At 41.6% G+C, this 15,630-nt stretch overlaps 1 protein-coding gene across 5 annotated transcripts in view; it reads left to right on the top strand.

The window, feature by feature from the left end:
• The window catches only part of LOC128880531 (solute carrier family 12 member 4), a 142,884-nt gene that overhangs the window by 17,824 nt on the left and 109,430 nt on the right, over positions 1–15,630 (top strand). For 3 of the 5 annotated variants that reach the window (XM_054130724.1, XM_054130727.1, XM_054130726.1), the window contains exon 2: positions 1,848–1,910. In XM_054130724.1, coding sequence (XP_053986699.1) covers positions 1,848–1,910 — 63 coding nt within the window. Of the gene's footprint in view, positions 1–1,847; positions 1,911–9,055; positions 9,342–15,630 lie in introns of those variants that run through there. The other 2 variants (XM_054130734.1, XM_054130733.1) reach the window with 2 other exon arrangements.

The raw sequence follows: 15,630 nt of genomic DNA on the forward strand, positions 1-15,630 counted from the left end.
TACACCGACAGTCAAGCTCTAATAAAGCACCACTTCATTACCATATCAGCGTTCCAGCTCTATCCCAGCACCACTTCGCAGCTATATTGGCACTCAAGCTCCAATCCAGTGGTACTTCACTGCTACATCGACATCCAAACTCTGCTAGAGCTCCATCTCCTTCCTACGCCATCCAACTATACTTTTTCCTATCAGTTCCTTGCTCCCGACTTTAAAACTTCCTTTCCCTTGAATTTTCCTTTAACCCTGCTCTACGTGAAACTTGACACGATACTTCCACTTGGAATACTAGCACTCCCAACAGTGTAATACTTAATTTTTCACTCTACAAATTACTTAAGGGGTGACAATCGTGCGCGTTGTCGGTGATTTCGATCGGCAGCGGCGCTAGCATCGACGAGGGCCTTGGAAAAGCCTCTGAACCGTTATATAGACCAGGGAAAAGGGTTTAGAGACAAGAGGCGCGAATGTAGGTGAGACAGAGGAAGGCCTTCGCGAAAGAGAAGAGGTGCTGACGCCGTCGTGTAGCTTAAGCTCCACCCCGGCACCGATTGGTCGATGAAACCCTGTCGACAGGGGACGTGCACCCCCGACCCACCTTAAACGACCCTCCTGAAAATATATTATGCAACGCGTAACGTGTGCAGACGCTCGTGGCCGTGATACGCTCCCGAACCTGCACGTACCGCGCTAAGATTCCGCCAGCGATTTTCCGTTGGAAGCACACGGTCGGGACTAGCATCTCGGAAACGATCGGAAATTCGACGATCCTCTCCACTTTCTTTTATGGGATACTAAGTTCAGCGCCGAGCGGCCTGATTAAGGGCGAGATAGGAGCAACATGGCGGCGCGTCGAGATTCCTCGAATCTCCGAAGTCTGAAATAGACGAGGGGATTTGCCTTTAATAATGAACGAACGCTAGAGTCAGAAGCCATATTGACTATTGATTGACGGTGTTTACTCGAAACAGGTCCTCAGGGGCTGTAGCTATGTGTGATCTACAGTACGGGTTTGGCAATCCCGAGGTACCCGAGCTATAGGGGGGCCCCCGATAGACTACCGGGATCTCCGGCGGAGATGTCAGAGAGTCACGAAGAGAGTAGTAATATAAATCCAAAATTAAATGAATATAAAAAGAACACAATCTTATGAATAAATAATAAAACTTACTCGCTCGCTATTGGAAACAGGGCACACAAGGAAGTTACAATTAAATTCTAGACCAACTCACTTTATTCGTTTAGTACATTTATTCTACTTTTTCATTGCGCGCGATTATAATTATAAATATGGCGTAGTTAAAAGAAAATCCAAAGCAACATGGTCCAAACTTGGAAAATAGTTCTCTCTCTAAAAAGTTATCGTTTCATAGATTCTTTCACTTTATTTGTTTATTACATTTATTCTACTTTTTCATTGCGCGCGATTATAATTATAAATATGGCGTAGTTAAAAGAAAATCCAAAGCAACCTGGCCCAAACTTGGGAAATAGTTCTCTCTCTAAACAGTTATCGTTTAATAGATTCTTTTATTATATCTACAAATAGTAAGGACAATTCGCATTATCGCGACGATGAACTATAACTAACCGAGTACCGCAGCCTCACTGTACACCGAAATTCAATTACCTCTGTCTCTCAGCCCGGCTTCATAAGTCTCGTGCAGGCAGAGACATCAGCAACCACGCCACGTATCCCCAAGCACCCAAAATCTCCGCGTGCATTCCAAGAATCCTTCCTGTCGCCTATCCTGGATACTTGTCATTCGCGCCCCCGCCACGCGACGCACAGCCATCGCGAACAACCGCAACACCGGGGTTTAATTCGTTTCGAAATTTGCTTTCAGATCCGCCGGTGAACGGTACCCAACTGGAGCACCAGCACCTGGTCCCGAAGTCTGTCAGCGAATGTGAGTACTCACACTTTTAAAATTTGTCCATTGTCGCAACGTCTTTACGCTTTCGAGCGTACTCGAGGGACCTTCGAGAGTCTCTTGTTTTGCTTTCCGAGGGACTGAGCGCTCGAAAATGTTTCTTTTACGGGGAATACCATTCCCGAAGTCCTTTTGACTTCAGCTAGTGCTGAAGAAGTAGAGAAAAGTCCGAAGATCGATGTATTTGGGAGGAAGTAGTCGAAAATTTCCAAATTGATATCTAGACTGCGGATCTTTATGGAAAATAAAATCCTCGCGAACGTGCCTACAAAAATTGAACCTAAATAGGACTTTATTTTATTCTGTAAATATTGTAACATGAACTTTACTTTTGTTTGCATTTTGTAATTTCTTGCACGTTCAAATTTCCTATAAATGCATAAAGATCCGCAGTGTAGCGATATCTCTTTAGGGAGAATTGCATTAATCGATGTATATCTTTAATTTTTATTTATTTAATTCCCTAATTGTACTCTTATCTAACGAAATTGATATCGATACATGTGCAAAGAAAGCTATCCAGCCGAGGTCGTATTTTTAAACCTAACAAAATTCATATTAAGAGAAATCAATGAAATTTCTTTTTTTATTTTTACCTACTGCATAATGTAAAGAAGTAGAAAGTTCCACGGTCGAGTAATTCCGCGTACGAGTGTTTGGTATGCAGGAGCCCACCACTGGATAATTGGCCTTTCATTCCCCAGTAGAATTCTCCAAAGGACAACCCTGAACGTTCCGTATCGTTTATTCGCGAGGTGTCGTCCCGTCATTCGTCTTTTTATTCCTTTCAACGGTCCCTCTTTTCGTCCCCTTTCGCGGACTTCTACGTCCACAAAAGGACCGCTCTTCTCGAGCCGAGACGAAGAATATACAGAACGGTCGACTGATCTATGCCCGACCGAAGGATCTCCACGCGACTTTTCCATTCGGCCGGCAACGGAAGACCTCGCGAACTTTCTCGTACACCCCCTCCTTATTCTTTCGCGCCTCATCGTCGGGACGAGTTAAAAAGAAACTCCTCCGGCTCCGCGAAAAGCAATGAGAGCCCGATCGATGAGAGAACAGAGGGATTCGTTATCGTGCTATCCACTACCATGGTCGTAGTCGCCGGGGGACCATGCGATCCGCAGAGCGATCTCGTAGCCGAAATTCGAATATTTGTTTGTGAATTTGTGGATTTAGAAACGTATTTGAATGGAAAGCGAAGGGTAGTTTCATAGGATGAGTACGAAATTTAACGTGTAAATTTTTCTGGCGAGATGTAGTTAGAAACGGGGAAGAAAAGTTAACAAATCACGCTCGTCGTAAGAATCAAGGAATTGAAAATCAAACTCAGTAAAAAGCTTTTCCCCGTTAGCGCCCTCAGTATTCCAGTATCTCATACCTATCCATTTGTTCCTGTCTCTATCCATGCTTCATTTTTATGTCACAAACGTTGCATCTTCCCGTTAGCATCTCCCTTATTTAAGAAATAACATGATTTTTAATCATAAAAAAATTGTGTTGGAGGATTTCGACGTATATTTTGTGGACGAGGACGTTTTTTTTCTTGGGAATTTGTTAAGGAAAATCAGGAATTTTAGACGAGGCTTTCAAGAAGAAGCACTGTCTAGTTGTTAAGTTGGTCCCTTCACAGAACAGACTAGAGATGGCGTGAACTGCTACTTTTGAATCACTCGTGATTCAATCACGATGATTTATCACAGTGGTACGTGATTCTTCGTGATCGCTTCTGATTAGTAGAGAACATTCTTTTCACTTTTCACGAATTACGTTGTTCTTAGATTATATATGTATTATAACATGGTCTAAAAGCAATGTTAATATAATTTTAATACAATTTAAATTTGACTCATTTATAGTTTCTTGAATTTCTGCTAAGGGAAGACAGCGAGACACTAACGATAACAATTAACACGAACCGTTTCTGAAACGCCATCTTCCGGATCACGGTCGTGATCGAAGTTTAATCATGACTGCGAGATTGTGATTGTGCGATCATCGTGAAAAATCACTGTTAGTGATTTTTCACGCCATCCCTAGAGCAGACTGATTCCTTCTGATTAGCTCTCCTCTTCCATTCTTACTCAACACTTAACTTATTCGACCCCTTTTCCTGTGAAGTCACCCCTCGTTTTAGATAAAAACTTCTTCCTTATTCCTTCTGATTAGATTCCCTTTTCCATGTTTGCTCGCCACTTAATTTATTCAACACCTTTTCCAGTAAAGTCACCTCTTCTTTTACACAAACCCTTCCTGTCCCTTGTCGCTCGTCCTAGTCAACCAACCACCCAAACGTCATCCCCTAAGTATCTTCCTTATTTGTGGCGTCACGAGAAATCGAACACACCCCTTCTCGACATCTTCTTCCCTCTGGCAGACTTGATTCCCGAAGGAACTAAGAGAAAGATCGCCGGTGTTTCACGAAGTGGTCGTCACGTTCGCGAAGTGGCTTCTCCACCGTCGCGACAAAGGGACGCTCGCGAGGAGAGTTGCCAAGGAAAGGATCCTCGGCTGGGGAGGGAGGAGGCGCGTCAGCATCCGACTTCCGGGTTGCAGGAGCCGCTTCTGACCCGAATCGGCGATTGTTGCTCAGCCGCGAGCGATAAATTCGCGGGTTATATGGGGCGCCGGCCGGGTTCACCAGGGGACGGTCGTCGGGGGTGGGGGGTGTGGCAATGGGTATGTCTCCTCGACCCAGTTCCCGGCGGCCGCAGATTGTACGCACCCGATACGAGCATTTCGCATCCGGGGTGGCGTGTCGAGTGCCTAAATCGTGGCTCGACTCTTCCTCAACCACCCCCTGTTACGAGCACCCTCTCTGAAACCCGGAAATGCGGCTCTTTCGTGACGTCTGACTGGATTCGATGAGTGCGGGTGGAAGCGGGGTGACCAGGGACTCTTGCGAACTCATTGAGGCCGGTTACAGCCGATACCTGACTCAAGGGATGGGATTTAGCGAGTATGTTATAGCTGCGCCCCTGTATAGATTTGGTGAATGTACTACAATTAGAATGTCCAGGGGACTGGAGAGCTTTTTTCAGTGCGATGTTCATTGAGTTGAAATTTAACCCTTTGGACTCGAGAGGTGACTCTCGGTCACCACTAGGTTTTACGCAGCACATCCATCAGCAATAATGTTTCTTTATCCTTTTCCTTTATCCTTTTGTTCTTAAATCCTTTCTGTACATCCACTCAAACGAGTCAATTACTACTTCGGTACTGATTCATTTTAGACACTCAATCTGTGTACTTGGTAACTTTAAAAATGGACTTGTAAAGAATTATATACGAGAAAAATAAATTAATTTTGTACGAATTAGTTTAGGCTCTAAAGAATAATTGCAGGAAAACACTAAGTGATATTTCACTATTAACTCTTTTCGAGAGGTGAGTCTCGGTCACCACTAGGTTTTACGCAGTAAATCAACCAACAATAATGTTTGCTTACGTTTCATTTCTTTGGAACTCAAAGTGTCAATAAAATGAATGTCGGTGCGGTAAAGGTCTGTAAAAGGTGCAGTAAGATTTGAAATTAGTTTGCGATCACGAATCCTACATCGTCCTACATCTTCCAAGTCAATCTAAGCTTAGCGTTCGAGTTACTGGTAGATACCAGAAAAAAAGGCCTCGAGTGCAAAGGGTTAATCAAAATCTTATAGTTGCGCCCTTATTCTAGCCACCCATACTCAAAGACTGAGGGTACGTTTTAATAGCACCCTTAATTATTATATTATAATTAGACTGCGGATCTTTGTGCAAAATAAAATCTTCGCGAACGTGCATACAAAAATTGAAGCTAAATAGGAATTTATTTTATTCTGTAACTATTATAACATGAACTTTACTTTCAATCCTTTTTATATTCATGCGTATTGTTTGCATTTTCTAGGTTCTTGCACATTCAAATTTCCTATAAATGCATAAAGATCCGCAGTCTAATTATAATACTTAATAATACTTTTTTAAATATCATTTTATCCTATAAATGCATAAAGATCCGCAGTCTAATTATAATACTTAATAATACCTTTTTAAATATCATTTTATCGTCAACTTCGAACTTTCAAACGTAACACCATATTTTATTACCATATTTTTCATTTATTTTCTACTTTATAGCGCGACAATAAAATACAAAGAAAATAAAATATCAAAGAGCAATGAAAATAAAATTGTATACTCCTCCGGCATACTCGTTTGCCGTACGTGAAGCGTACTCGTTTCAAAAGTTGGAAGGAGGTATACGCGTCACGATAAAGTGACAATGGCCGCGAAATCCTCGTCGAGCAAATGTTTACCTGTAATACCGTTTCCATGGAATTGTCTTATTCGTCCCGATGGAAGTAATCGATTCTCGCGGATTAAACGCGATATTCACAGTTTTGTTTATAGACACAGCAACGCGAGTAATTTATCCCCCGGCTTCATCCAGCGCGATCGTATCGCGCCCGAGAGCGACGCGTAATTTATATAATTACGGTGGATACTAATTCTCTCATTACCGAGAGTCACAGCGTTAAAACAGAAACCGTGGGCCGAGTTATCGATTCAAAGAGGGTGCAGGCGCCGAGATTAGTTTCCGGATAACGATCGAGCGTGTCCGTCGATAATCGCGTCGTTTCGACGGATTCGATAATCGGTAAATAATTTGACGGCCTGATTTCCTTTGTCCAGTGTATCGTTGTTCGAAAATTTCGTACGCGTCGATCTAGCAACGATTAACGCACAAATCCAGGGGAAGAAAATACCGTGGAAATGGGCCAGAGAAGCGAGCTTTTCTCCGGCGTTTCCGCTCTCGCGGGTTAATTGGTCATTAATTACATAAACATCGTACCGCGCGGAAAACCATTATCCCGCGGTGTTTCCTCGTTTATAATTATGTTCCGCGTTTAGTGCAGCGTATGTAAAACGCGGTTGGGTGGAGTCAGTAAATAGACGCGAGAGGAGCGATTTTTGGCAACCCTGGGAGGGGTTGAACGGGTCTCTTGAAATTAAAATTCAATTATTTTTTGGTAAGCAGCACTCGCCGAACTGTAAACGAAGAATTCGTATTCGCGATGGGGTGCTTAGTTCACGGGATACGACGTCAATTAATAGGATTATATTTTTATACTTTAAAAGGATTAACCCTTTGCGCTCATGTGGCGCCTCTAGGGCGACACATGTAATTTAAAAGTGATTTCTTGAACGTACAATATCAATTTTATTTATTTCAGAATACAGCTAATTATTAATTGAAATAATAACAGATTGAGTCACGAACGATCGTAGACGTTTCTTTTCGAAGTAGAAATTTTGGTTTTACAGAAATTTATTATAAAAATTTATAATAAATCGCGTCTCGCGTCTCGAGCGCAAAGGGTTAAACACGCAGAGGCTAACTGTTAATATTTATAATTTCAGAAAATTCGTTTCACGATAACAATAACCAAATGTGCATAGTAAAATATGACATAAATTTCCTAAAAAAAATAAGCGCATTTCGGAAATGGCCAAGACGCAGCGTCCAATCAATTACAGTCGAATGTGCCGCTCTGAAATTTGATTAGGTTAATTCGATAACGAGCTTATTTCGGTAGGCGACTCTCGGCCGAAGCCCTCCCTGCTTCAGAATTAAACTGCCAAGACACGAATCTGCAGCTCGCGGATGCGATATAAACGACTTAGTTCACGGGGAATGCGGAATGCACCGGTGGAATCCTATTGATTACTTTGGTTTCGCTCGTCGGTTCAGGCGAAGCTATCGATCCCTCGAACGCTACGGGAATTTGAATGATTTTTCGCGATCGTGACGAGCTTGAAAAACCGCACGCTCTGATTTTCAGTGGCTTGCTGTCACGAGACAAAGTCACGAGAACTCCGCGATTTTCTTTTTTCTTTTTTATTTCGATTGACAATAGATATTCATTATTTGTCATATTTGCAAGGAGGAAATAGAATTTAGATAGTAAAAATTCTTCTTCTAACAAGGAAAGCTCTGATTGTTTTGATTTTTGGATATGTTTTAAAGGACCGAAAAATAAGACATACGTATTTTGTTATATTGGCACGTTTTCATATTTAGGGGATGAAACGACCCCCTGAAGTTTCAGCTGCAATAGGCTATTATTATAAACAAATTATTTTTTACAAAATCTAGGGCCAGATTCTATATACAAATTGAAAACCACGAAACTTTTTCTCAAAAAGTTTTCTTGTATCTGTGATAGTTTCGGAGATAGCCTATTGCAGCTGAAATTTTATAAATCAATATAAAAAAATACGTACATCTTATTTTTCGATCCTTTAAAACACATCCAAAAATCGAAACAATCGAAGGCGGACACCTAAAAAGCTTTCCTTGTATTAGGTTGTCCCAAAAGTTTCTTTCGTTTTATTGATAATTAATACGTACACAATATTTTATGTTTTATGTTACATTACAAAATTGTGTACAATTCATTTGCTCCGTTACTGTTACAGCATCAATGTCTAAGAAATTAGATTGTCTATTTATATAAACACTGGCACAGAGAATAATTGAATGCCAACTCACGAAAGAAACTTTTGGGACAACCTAATGAGTACAGTGTTTAGTATTTTACTATAATAATAATTTTTAGAAGCAAGCTAGGAGTACAGGATACAGTATTTATCATTTCACCGTGATAACAATAAACAAAGTAAAGGCGAGGGTCACATAGCGTACCAGGTAAAACAAAGAAAGATCCTCCGCCTAGGCGTGTCACAAGAAAATACACGCATGAATAATTTCCCATTAAAGCACACAATGAAGACAACGTTAAATAAATCGCACACTTGGCCGTGTACACAGTGATTCTACGAGCACGAGATTCGTTAGTCTAATAACCCAGATATACCGTCGCTGAAATTCTGATAGCCTGATATTACCATATCCCCATAATTCAATAATCCCTCTTGGCCGCGATCGTGTGCCAGTCCTCGCGTCCAACATTCCCTAACATGGCCAGTTTACAAATTCCGCACGAAGGCGTCGAATATTAACAACATCGATCGATAAATCCCAAAGGAGAGGAGTGGGGACGACGACGACTTTGATCGCTGGCTTTCCATACGTTACAGTAGCGATCCAGCCGCGTACGCGAACCGGTTCGATAAATCAGTGCGATATCTTCTTGCCGTCTTATCGATTCACAGCCAAGTGTCAAGGCCACTTTCGATGATCATTTAGCATTGCACGAACGGTTGCGTGGGTGTGCAACGCTCGGAGAATGCAATCGCGTGCGCGACGCACGTACGGTGTTTACGTACACGCCAGGATTTACCATTATTGCATCGCTGGCATCGTTGTAATCAATTTTATTCATTGACAACGAGAAGAGTCTCTGATTGTTATGTATTTTAATGGCATTCGAAGCGCGCTTGGAAATATATGGTGCGGTGGTAAATAACATATTTTTACGTGCATGGTTCGCTTAAATTGCGCGCGTCAGAAAAGAACGCGTCGTGGCGCTAGAAAACAATAGTCGATTCTTTCGAATCGAAAATGAGGAATGATATTTTTTCGTAGGAAGCTTCGTTTTCGTAAAAATAAATCGAAAGGTTTGGCTAACCATGTCTGACCACGACTGGCCAGTTCTACTGATTCTAGCATTGTCCAATGTACCATACCTGTTCTATGTAAACTGCAATATTTTAAACGATTACAACTAATCGAAATGGACACTAATAGCTAATTTAGAGCTAATTAGCTCGAAATTCGCGCACGATAGATGTCGAATATCGAGAAAAGGATCAACTGTACTATACGTACATACGAGACATAAAAACGGCGTTTTCAGTCCTCGAAGTTGCAATTCAATCTCGAAGCTGAAATACGAGGCAGGAGTTTCATACTCTGCCCGGAGGAAACTCGCAGCGTATAAGACTGCAATAAATAAGAATCTTGCGTGTCTGAAGCATTTTTCCGCGAAAGTTTTCTCATACTTACCGCCGACGTTCTCCGATAGTGCTCTGAAACAGAATCTCCTTTCTGTACTTACATACGCGTCTCCGGGACGTTTAATATCCTCCACCCCTACGTCTCTTGGCATATAGGAATATTTCATCCCTCCATTATTTCGCTCGAAGCACGAGGGAAAAATTTAACGAGGTTCGGGAATGCTTTCGAAACGATGGGATCAAATAAAAATGAGCATATTGCGAAGAAGTAACGTCGAGGTATATCTTTATACCTTTGGAATTTATTTCTGGACTTTCCATAGTAAATTCAATCGAGATAAATGTAATTTCTATACTTGGTACGGTGCATTGGTACTTTTTTTTTTTTTTTTTTTTTATTAAAGCTATTAAACCCCCTACAGGATTATTAGCAATATAGCTGTGCATATTATCAGTGCATATATACATTTACATTATGATACACGAAGTACAATACGATACAAGAAAACGATTTCGAAAAGGAGTACAGAAACATGAATCAAGTATACTAATAATATTAAGAATAGGCTTATCGTTAAGGATATACAAAATTGTTTTTCAGAAATTTGTAAATAATTAGCTTTTTGTAAAGAACAGGCTTGTACAAAAAAGCATCCACTGTATATGGAGGATAAGATTCGATATAACATAATTTATGAATCATATCATTGCGATCTTTGTCGAATAATGAACATTGCCAGATTGGTACTTGGCACGGTAAATTGTTCAGTTTTCTAGGGTTCAGATGTTTTCGGTTCTAATATACACAGAACCGGAGATCAAGTGGCAATTAAAAGTACGGAGGAATTGCCGCTCGAGGTAATTTAGATTGTCGTTGAACCCATTTTCATCCGCGTGGCGATAAATTCACGGTCGAGCGTCATTTATCTTTACGGACGGGATTTTTTTCGTCCCTCGTCGGAATTGGAAAAGTTCCTCGTCCCTAATTCTCGATGAAGTCGGGCAAGAGCGACGGACGAGTACTTTAATTAGCAAATTTTATTTCGGAGCGATCATCGAGGCGCCAGCGATTTCGAGTGATAATCCATTGTTTGCGTTACCGAATTGGCGAGGCTTACCTTGATGAAAATCGGCCCAAACGTGACCCTGTTAGAAAGGAGGCGCACGTTTGCAGGATTCAGAGGTGATTGGATTTAGGTGCGATTAAGAATAAAAACTAAAACTGTTTTTAGAATGATGCATCGATGGAGAAATAAATGAATCCTTTGCACTCGAGAGGTGACTCTCAGTCGCCATTAGGTTTCACGCAGCGAATCTACGATACCTAATGTTTCTTTAGGTTTAATTTCTTTGGAGCTCGAAGTGTCAATAAAATGATTGTCGACGAGGTAAAGGTGAGCTTATTCTCAAATCTAGATTGTTTAGAATTCGTGCCAATAGAATGCTAAGAAACATCTCGAGTTGCTGGTAGATACCAGAAAAAAAGGCCTCGAGTGGAAAGGGTTAAATTCATAGCTTAAAAAATTTCAAGTGAATTGTAACTCGAAAGCATGGATCGCTGTATATCCTCCCTGGAACTTCAAATCTCTCCAAATTCATCTATAGATCACTCGAAACACTTATTTCTCCCGTACAAGCACAGTCGGAATGAATTTCGTAAATTTTTAAGCGAACTATTTTCAATTTCGTCACTCGTAAGCGAGGCTGCGGTAGGCTTTCCGATTTCCCGGCGACCTCCATTATCAGATCGGGTCGAGAAGCGCGCTGAAAGATCAGCCAGCGATCGAGGCTCGTGATCCAGCTAGCTCCAAAATAGCAGAAGCGAAGTTCATTGTCTGCGACCTTATTCCAGCACGCTTGGGCTTCGTATTCCTGAATGCAGGCCTCGAGACTGCTAACTGGAGCGTGGCACGCAATTTCTATCCTAGACCTTCGTGCATGACGTTTCGCTATCGAGCTCCCGCCGCGATAATTGGTCGGATAACACGGGGATCCTGAGACGATATCGGATTACTTTTCGACCGTACCTGGACGATCTACCGTGATCGTTTTATTACACGATTGCCGATCGCGGACCTTGAGACGTCTGCGATCCGATACTTCCACCACCTTTTTACCGTAATCGTCGATTTTTATTTATAGGTGAAATCCTGCTAGTAAAATTCACAGATGCGCCCTCTGTCCCATAACTAACCGAAATGGCTTTAAAAATAACAGAACTAATTGGAAAATCTTGACATAATCATTTTGTTTATTCAAAATGTTCTCCCTCGGCCGAAATACAACGATTTGCACGTTGAAAAAGTTCATCAAATGGAACTTAACAGAACATAATGTTGATTCTTTGGTCTTTATTTATTTTTCAACGAACGTATATCAACTACTGTCACTTGAGTGTGTGTATCTTGGCTTCTAGTGAACGAAATGTCACGAAACTTTCAGAGATGAATAAAAATTGACAACAAATCATAAAACAATCGGTCATTAGTGGATGACGCCACTGCATTTATTAAACTAGAGCCATTCCGGTTAGTTTTGGGACAGAGGGTGTATATTCCATGTCTGATAAATATATTAATGTCTAATGGAAATAGTTATTTTCGTAACGCAACAGAGCATGGAATGCAGATCTGCGACGATTTTCACGACTTCCTCAAAGAACTTTTCGATATCCGATTTGGATAACTTCCCTCTCGGATTTCGCGTATCCCTGAATTGTGTTTTGGACGCCGCGCGCCGCGGCGCGATATCGCGCGCGGCCGTACATCCACCGATACAAAAGCTGCATTCTCGAGCCAACAAGCACGATGTGTTTTATGTCACTCGAACACCGAATAGCTTGGTTCTGGACTCGCGAAACATCGCATCGCGCCACTTTTCTTCCGTGAAATTGGATTCGGTCCTAACAGAATATTTCACGTTATTAATAGCCTGCAGTTCAATTTGTTTTCTCTTGATTTATCAAACGGCGAACAATAGGAGCGTGTATCCTGAATTTCAATACCCTTCGTTCGTGTTTTGTTACCCTCCTATTCGCTTACTGTTTATTAACCCTTTGCGTTCGAGAGGCGACTATCTATAATATTTAACGTTTCTTTAGGTTTAATTTCCTTGGAGCTCGAAGTGTCAATAAGAGGATCGTAAAGAGTAAAGGTGACTTTATTCTTAAATCCAGATAGCTTAGAATTCATGGCAATAGAATGCTAAGAAACATCTCGAGTCGCTGGGAGATACCAGAAAAAAAGGCCTCGAGTGCAAAGGGTTAATTATAATTGAAGATTCCGTACTTACTGAAGTAGTTTCTATCTTTTCGTGTATTAATTCCGATAAAAAAAAATCAATTATTTTCTCGCTCACAATTCCTGTCACCCAACTACCATTCCCAATTCCACAAGACAGGAAATTCCTCCTCATCTCGTTTCCGGTCGGCAGTGATCTGGCCGCGTTTAGGGGACGAAGATCCGTATTTTCGTTGGGCCGAGATATTCCAAGAACCGCGTTCGATTGATCCGAATTGCGGTCGCGTTTCATGGAAGAAAGGTCGAAGCTAGTTTCACCCGAGGGAACAGAGGGGGTGTTCGTACGGGGTGTACGCGTGAGAGGGGCGACGGTGTCCGTGCAACCCCTGACACGATGAAGTTCGAAGGGAGTAGGGCGCGTGCGGGGGATGGATCGCATGCCTGGCGCCAGTTAACAATCGAGACCCGTGCATTTATGAATAAGGCTGCACAGAAAGCGAAGGAAGGTCGCAGACAATGAACCTCGATCCAGTTCAGGGCCTTAGTCGCACCGCCACGCCGTCGGTCAGGGTGGTTCTGCTGCGTCAGAGGCCAGACCTCGCGGCTGTACAGCGATTCCCACTTTCAGGTGACAATTTTCTTCCTCGCGTATCGTCAAATAAAAGTGGAAATCAATGTTCGTCGTAGGATACGTATAGCACACCCTGTAGAAGATATCGAAACAACACTTTGTACAGTATATACAATCGGTCCCATAAATATTCGTACCCTCTGTGTCTACCGTACAATATTGATTTAAATGGTAAGATTGATTAAATTCAAAAATTCATTTGGTATTATCTAAAATATTATTTAATTTAGTACAAACATTTATGGGATTTGTTGTACAGAGGATACATTTAGGACACCTTGTGTACCACACCTTGTATAGTTGTAGTCATAATTCATTTGGTATTATCTAAAATATTATTTAATTTAGTACAAACATTTATGGGATTTGTTGTACAGAGGATACATTTAGGACACCTCGTGTACCACACCTTGTATAGTTGTAGTCGTAATTTTTATTTCTGCACATCGTGATTCCATACCGTACAAAATTTGTTTAAATGATAAGCTTGATTAAATGCTAGGCTTGGTGTTTCCAAGTGTACGTTACCAAAAATTCATTTGATACTATTTAAAATATTATTTAATTCAGTACAAACATTTATGGGATCGATTGTATAGAGGATACATTTAGGACACCTTGTGTAACAGGTGTACCACACCTTGTATAGTCGTAGTCATAATTTTTATTTCTGCAGATCGTGATTCCATTAAGGATAGAAGGAAGCGATGAGACGATCCTCTATTAGCCAACCCTTAGGTACTATTTGTCTGGCAAATACAAACGAAATCTTTTAATGGTTTCTTCGTCGATTTGTAGGGTCTTCCATTACTATCGTCTGCAAATAGGTTAAACCCTTTGAATGAACAATAAGAGTGTTTTTCGTTTATCTTGAACTCTTTGATATCTCTTTAATGACAGGTAGAATTGTTAGAGAAAGGAAATGGGGTAAATAGGGTGAAAGAGGAACTTAGTATCGAATCCCTCGATGGGACTTACTCAATTTTTAAATCGAATTTCCTTCGCTTCACGTCCACATCGCGTCCAAACAATTTCAGGCAGTTTGGATGTCGTTTGGAAATGGAGTTCGATGGAACTACGGCGGGAGTTATTTAAAAGCGGAAGTGCGGCGAAGGAAACGACCACCCCCGGTCCTCCCCGCTATCGGAAATGGCGTCTTTTCTCGCGGTCGTAAAGCTCTACTAACGTTTCATTAAAACTTCGCTGCGAAAGCGCCCTGGTGTCGTGAATTTAATTAGGACAATTACGATCCTCCGCGCAAAGGATCCGTTACAGTCCACCGTGAGACCCCCCTAGACTAATTTTTACGGCCATTTCGAATTCGCGACATCGTCTCACGACTCTATTCGTCGACAGAGTAAAACATCCAACTCGACGAACTGTTAATATAATTAGATAGATGGAGACGCAGGGGGGAGATGCGATCACAGGATACATCGCATCGGCGTGGAAAGTCTGTCGTTGAGCGAACAAAAAATGCCGGTCGTAATCAGCGATGAAAGCGACACGCTGCTGACCGAGCTCTATCGTTAAATTAAGCTCCGAGCAACGCGAATCATGGTGTCCCGTGCTACCTACAGCTGCTGAAATACGCGGAGGAGTGCTTGTTTGCGGAACGTAGGGCTTTTACGGCTGGCTTCCAAGACCGATAAAATAACATGTATTTTCGTGAACCTTGTTTCTTTCTCGAGGGACTCGACTCCGGGACGGGCTTGACGTGTACTTTCGCGTGAGAAACGAAGAGGGCTAATTAACTATACTATTTTGAGTTTTTCAAAAAGAGGAAGGGGCCAGGTTCACACTGCTCAAGTTTGAATCGCGTGTATCTTTCGAACTAAAGAGCGGCAAACGAAAATTCCAATCGAGCATTCATAAGCAAACGATGAGCAAACGTATGTAAAAAGAAGATTTGGAGTTTTTA

Source organism: Hylaeus volcanicus, chromosome 7, assembly GCF_026283585.1.
Source record: "Hylaeus volcanicus isolate JK05 chromosome 7, UHH_iyHylVolc1.0_haploid, whole genome shotgun sequence".
In the NCBI taxonomy this organism is placed as follows: domain Eukaryota; kingdom Metazoa; phylum Arthropoda; class Insecta; order Hymenoptera; family Colletidae; genus Hylaeus; species Hylaeus volcanicus.